The following is a 6,652-nucleotide window of genomic DNA, read 5'->3' on the forward strand; positions in this document are numbered from 1 at the left end:
AGGTCCAGAAAGGAGACCCTATAAAAACACGACATAGTAGTGTAGGCCCGTTTCTATCTTCAAATGGTATGTGTGTGTCTTCCACAATTCACATCAAAATTACAACCTTCATCAAACACTGTCTGGATATAGGCTTCTTCCGGGAGGACAAGGGCCCCATTCTTATCCATTGCCCTTTGTATGTTGGGAGCGGGTTGGGGGTTGGGGATGCGGGAGGACGGGGATGCTGATTCGTTAGGGTGCATGTCATCCTAGTCACAAAAGTGGATAATTATCTTTTGTATTGTCGACAAGAACTATTGAGCATGGTAGATCAGCATTGCAAGTTGAAATTTGAACTGAAATCGGCCGTTGTCAAGGAAGCTCTCTTCAATCCGATCAATCGCTTGTATAGGTTTACTAAAGATACATATGTATATATAATAGGGCGGGTACTACTACTAATTACAACCTTAGCATGCAACCAATTGTGTGGTAAAACACTCAATAAGAAGGGAACAATTACAAATGATTAAGTGTGATACAACATATATTTAAGTCTCTCCTTTTATTATCTATTTACAAACATCTATTTACAAAGTGGATACTCTGAAGCGTAAAAACCCCAAAGAAAAGTTCTTTTTTTTTTTTACAACTTTCTTCATTGACGTTAGACTTATAAAGTGGTCAATTTGGCAATCTTACACATGTAAAACTCTTCTACTTGAAGCAAGTTTAAACTCTTTCTTTTCTTTGACCAAGCAACAAAAGGGAACCCTTAGGCTTAATAATTAAGGATTACACTAAATCGATAAGAATTACAAACCCTTAATGCCAAAGTTTTAAACCTGGCATTTACTATAAAGAGAAGAATATATAAGCTATAGGGGAAAGACGCCTATGAGTGTTTTGGCGTATATGAAATACTCCCGTGGTATAACCAACATGCCTCCGGGAATCGTGTAACCGATCATACTAATGATCGTTTTAACATTCAGTTACTACATTCCTTAATCAATTTTATGTCATGTACTATATCTGTCTTGGACAGTATAGGTAAACTTGACAATCCATTGCGAAAAGTCCAGGTTACTATCATGTAGAATTCATCAAATAAAATTCACCATCAACGCATTAATTAATACACACATATATAGAAGCCCATTCACCCCTGTCACTCATGGGTTGGATGGGAGGAGTTGGTGGGGGGGGGGGGGACATGACCTGTAAAAATATCGAATTATTAGGGCTTCTTTTCTTAACCCTTTCCCAATAGTGCTTCCCATCTTTTGATTATAAGCTAGGTAAACATGCATGTCCTCAAACAATCATATTCTAACATTTAAGTCAGGAAATATTTCTTTAATTTTATATGAATTATGAAACGCAAAATTTATGCGAAATTTAAAACCTTTAATCTCATATACGGTAGGTTCTCATATTTGAATTGACTGAAGTAATTCAAAATAAAAACATTTAACCGTTTCAATCTGCAACCCCCAAATTGGGTGCGTTTAAAACGTGGATGATTTACAAAACTTAACCGGAAATAACATTTTTCGAATATATCGAAAAAATGTGGAAAATAGTGGGACATCAAGGTATGTTATATATCCCCCTATACTAAAACATTACATTAAAAAATATATGAAAATAATGTAACTTTATAAAACCAAGTTGATTTCATTCAGTTAAACATTTAACAATAAAATAAACCCAATGAAATATATTCATCACATTTCTTGACATTACAGAAAATTTGTCACAAAACTTTCGTCTGGTATAAACAAAGAACTAAATAAACACATTAATAATTTAGTTTCTTTTGTATTTCAAAGGGTGCACCGGAATATTTAAACTTCGCTCCTTCCTTACCCTTACATATTATAACATATATAATTAAAAGCTCTTTTAATGGAAGATGGCAAGAAAGTACCTTGTTTTAATTAGAAAAATTTGTCATATATTATTAAACAAAATAATAACTAAATGATTCAAAACGCTCCGTCATACTTCCCGCTGATATTATTACAATTTTTTCTTTATTTATTTTTTCGTTCTAATTTTTTTGTTCCTTGGTAATAAGATTGTCAAGGTTTGCAATTCTTGAAATTTGTGATGTACAAATTTCTTGATTTAAAAAATTTGTTACAATAATGAAAGTCTATTAAAAGACACCAAATATGTCACTTGCGCGTTTTGGGGAAATGGAAAAGTTTGAACATAAAATTCTTATTATCTATTAGCCTAACAAAAGTAATGAAATTCTCAATTAACAGAACAATAAAGTGATTTGTTCTAAAGTCAACTTACATATTAAGAAGACTTTAGAGTTCTTGGAAACCATAAATACATTTATCTTGGGGTTTGTGGAAGCAAAAAGTATACGGAATCGTTTTAAAATGATTATAAAAGGAAAAAAAAAAGATTTTCATGGTGAAATCTAAACAATTAAGCACAGGGATTCTTCACATGAAAGAATATTCGGTGTTCAAAAATTTTAAGTAAATATTGTTATAGCAAAAATACATTTTTTTAAATTTCAATTGTACCATTTAAGACTAAACAACCACAATTTTAATCGTAACGTATCCAAACTATATAGTCAAATGGTTAACAGTTTCAAAATGCTTGTCTTACATGACAAACAATAACTTATACAAAGATATTAAATATCACATAATGACCACATTCGGTATCAAGAGAGGTTAGCAAAGTTTTGAAGAGAATTTTTGTTATAAATAATTCTCGTTTGACTTTTATGAACAGATCTTCATCAAATTTGATCGATTTTAAGTATAATCAATGACGAATAAAATTACTGATCAATTTCGATAAGTTCATCCCAATTTTTGATAACAATCAAAAAATCAATTTCTTCAGAGACATCTCAGACATTCAGCTTACTTCAGAGACATCCCTTGTTGGGTACCAAGGGAACTTTCAAAATTCAAACTTTTTAACTGCGCGTGCCGCTACTTTGAAATTTTGAATTAACAATTTAGTGATTTTGATGTAGTTGCTGGTTTGTTCTCCTTTGTGTAAATTATTTACTTAATCGACTCAAATCAACCACTCGGAATAAAAATAAACACACATAGAAAAACCCTTCACCTCCCCCAAATAAAACCCTTAACCTCCCCACCCCCCCCCCCCAAAAAAAAATATAATAATAAATGGGAAAATGGCAAAGAAAAATAAGAATTACTTAGCATTGAGAAACTCGACTGGCAAAAAATAATATTGTTTCATTGTTTGGTAACAAACTGATTGTCTTGTTTTAAAAACTTTTATTGCACAAAGTTATAGTATTGTTTTGCCGGGCTTCTCGGTCTATCCAAGTCACAAGTTCAAACCAAGAATTATACTTTTTTTGTAAATTTATTTTACGCTGTATATAATTGAACTATTTCTGTCTGTCAAACTGTCAATCTATCTTCAAGCAAAACCGCAGAATTTTTTTTTTTTGAAATAAAACCCCTATACCCCAAACTTCTTTGAAAAACCAGAAAAGTTCTCTTTTCTTATCAATTTTGAATTTGGTAAAAATTAGAATGCGTTCTCTCTCATTTCGTGGGGAAAACGGAGAATTTTTCTTGTTCTGTAATCGCAGAGGATTTTTGCGTAAAGATTCCAAGGAGGAATAACTTTTTTTCGGAACCTTATGAGGTAATAATTTTGTGGTTTTCACCCCCCCCCCTCCCACCACCCCCTTACTTCTGAAGCGGGCTCACAGATATTTTACAATCTTGTTAACATTCACGGCTATGCGCATGCTGTGACCTACTTTCGTTTCTACTTTTATTTGTTACCTTCGAAGAATATCCAGTAAACCGACGAAAAGAAAAAACTCGAAATTTTATAAAGTCCCCCAGGCATCTCCAGTATATATGCATTGCCGTTTGAATAATTATGTAAATAAAGATAAGGTTGTTACCTTTCACTTAACTTTGTGACCTATTTCTGTATACGATAAAATAAACACAGTGTGTGTTAACTTCACATAGCAAGCTGTCCTATAAAGAAAAGCATCATATGCATGCATAGCTGTTATATAATTGTTCACAATTTAAGTGTTAATTGCTCTAATGCTTGGTAGAAAAACTTCGTGTAAATGTATGGTAGTGGGAACGCGAAAATTAAAGAAACAATTATGATTTTCTTTGTGAATTAAAACCAAAGGTAATAAACGAGTTGATAATTTAATTTACAAATATTATCGCTCTCGCTATTTGCAAACATTTTCTTACAAGATTGTCATAATGTTTTTACTCTGAGATTGAAAGTTTTTTTCTTCTTCAAAAATGAAATGATTTATTACAACTACGATAATAATAATAATAATAATATTATATCTATCTACATAATTATTTTTGCTTACGATCTTACTGAAGGTAATGAGTCCAAAACTTGATACCTATTAAAAGTTTCTCTTTAGATAGCAATCGCATCTATTTACCTGGAATGATGGTTGGTTGCGGCGATGTCCTCAAATTCACAGGTACCGATGATGTCGGCGGGAAATACGGTGCGAAGCTTGGATGCAAGGACCTGTAGATATCATGGTAGGCTGCGGCGAGAGAGGTTGGAGGATGGTGTACCGGTGATGACGGGTTGTGGGAATGTGACACGGGGAAGCAGCAAGGGGGGCTATCTCTCGAGGATGTCAACGATGCTGGTACGCTCTGCACAGCTGACACTCCTGCGCTACAGAAGACACAACGGCAACCAGGAACACAAACATCACGGCGCAACGCCGCTTCTCTACCGAGGAGGCGTTCCATGCTAAAACTACTCTGGCTTGATAAAGATTTCGGAATCGCTGCTCCAAACGCTAAACTTTCTGGAGATGCAGGATGGCGGTCCGAGTCCAACCGATGATGCGGAAGAAGAGCTGGAGGTGGGTAGTGGGCATAGGGGAGGATGGAAGGGGGCCAAAATAAGGGGTAAGCCCGATCCGTCCTCACTGGAAACGGGTAGCCATGATGCATGAAACCGGGAACGCCTCGTTTCAGATGGGCTAGACGATGGTTCCGAGAGGCAGTGGTAGACCGCCTCCTCAATTTCCCCGTCGTTCCACCGATGAAGACGTCGTCACTGCTAGGGTCCAGCATCCAGTAGTTCCCCTTACCGGGGTCGTCATAGTGCCGGGGGACCTTCACGAAGCATTTGTTCAGACTTAAATTGTGTCGTATAGAGTTCTGCCAGCCCTGTTTGTTCTCGCGGTAATATGGGAAATTTTGCATGATATACTCATATATACCGTTCAATGTCAGTCTCTTCTCCGGACTCGATCGAATCGCCATCATAATTAAGGCATTGTAACTGAAAGGTGGTTTCTCTCCGAATTTATTTCTCGGTACAGTATTAGTTTGGCTTTCCTCTTTCTTGCCTTCCTTTTTACTATCGGTTTCATCCGTTTTCCTATCTGATAGTCCAGTCTTTTCGTCCTCCTCTTCACCAGAATCTGAAATTTTCACCACATTGTCTTCATCATCTTCTACCCCCACCTCATCATCATCATCTTCCTCTAATGATTCCGACGATTTTATCAAACTTTTGCTGCATTTTTGCTGATGTGATTTGAAGTGAGTTTTTTCTCCTGCTAATTCTCTTTTCTCTTTTTCTGCTTCGTCTTTCTCGAGTTTGATGTCGTTGACAGTTGCAAATTCTAGTCGAGATGTAATCTTCCCTCCTCCTCGGTTACTACCACATTTAGTATCAGCTGACAACATACTCTCTACAGTGAAAAAGTGTTTTGGAACTTTTGGAGAAATGTTCCTAGTATCGCTGCCTTCAACCATTGTTAACAGTCTCACCATCTTCCGTATAAAAAAAATAAAAAGAGAATTTTCAACTAAAAGTTGGTCTCTTTATTTTTTAAATCTTTCTGCTGCTTTTTCTGGTCGTCCTTTTTTCTGCAGTTACTCCAATGGCACTTCCAGAGCAAGTAAAATGTTTAGACACGTGGTCATTGGTGACGATGATGTAAAAGTTCTCAACAAAAAAATCCTCCGAAAGGACAAAAGATAGAACAAAGAGATACCACGAAAGCAATGCAGAATATTGAAGAGCTGGAAAATATTAGAGACAGCAAAATCAGCTTTTATATTTCAAATTCTTCCTTATTCTGTTTAGAGTAACTTCTGTTATAACCCTCATGTATTAAAGCGAATGGAACACCACGACCAAGTTTTCTGCCCACCAAGTGGTAACTTTCAACAGAAACTGAATTTGGAACATTGACGCGAGATTCTTTTAATACCGCAAACCCAGAAAAAAGTTTGACTCACGACAGGCGTTTTCAAAAAGTTCTGTGGTCGCCAATGTTTATCCTCACTGAATATGGACGGTTCAATTCAGTATAAGAGGTACTAAAAACACAACAACCGTATTCACCGTGACTCCCAACGAGATTCACCGTTGAATAGGGCTTGTTATGAGCTGTCACTCATAACACAATGCTTCCACTCACTGTGGCGTTTCGTCACGACAGAGCCGACCAATCAGATTCACTACAGCGAGCCTAAAAGAAGTTTTAAGCCAATCAGTAGCGGGTAAATATAAAGCACACTCTTGTAGTTTTGGATTGGATAATTACTTGACAGGTGAGGGCTCGGCTCTGTTAGAAGCTGTCTATCTGGAATGGAACCATAAAATGTAGGGCGCCATC

The 6,652-nt window shown here is 36.1% G+C and overlaps 1 protein-coding gene across 1 annotated transcript; it reads right to left on the bottom strand.

Annotated features, from left to right (window-relative positions):
* Window positions 1-511: 511 nt before the first annotated feature.
* LOC139971779 (uncharacterized) lies at window positions 512-6,396 on the bottom strand. Its single transcript, XM_071978513.1, has one exon. It carries the CDS (start codon window positions 5,799-5,801, stop codon window positions 4,431-4,433), a length of 1,371 nt encoding a protein of 456 aa, XP_071834614.1. The 5' UTR covers window positions 5,802-6,396; the 3' UTR covers window positions 512-4,430.
* Window positions 6,397-6,652: the final 256 nt, after the last annotated feature.

This window comes from Apostichopus japonicus, chromosome 8 (assembly GCF_037975245.1).
Source record: "Apostichopus japonicus isolate 1M-3 chromosome 8, ASM3797524v1, whole genome shotgun sequence".
Lineage (NCBI taxonomy): Eukaryota > Metazoa > Echinodermata > Holothuroidea > Aspidochirotida > Stichopodidae > Apostichopus > Apostichopus japonicus.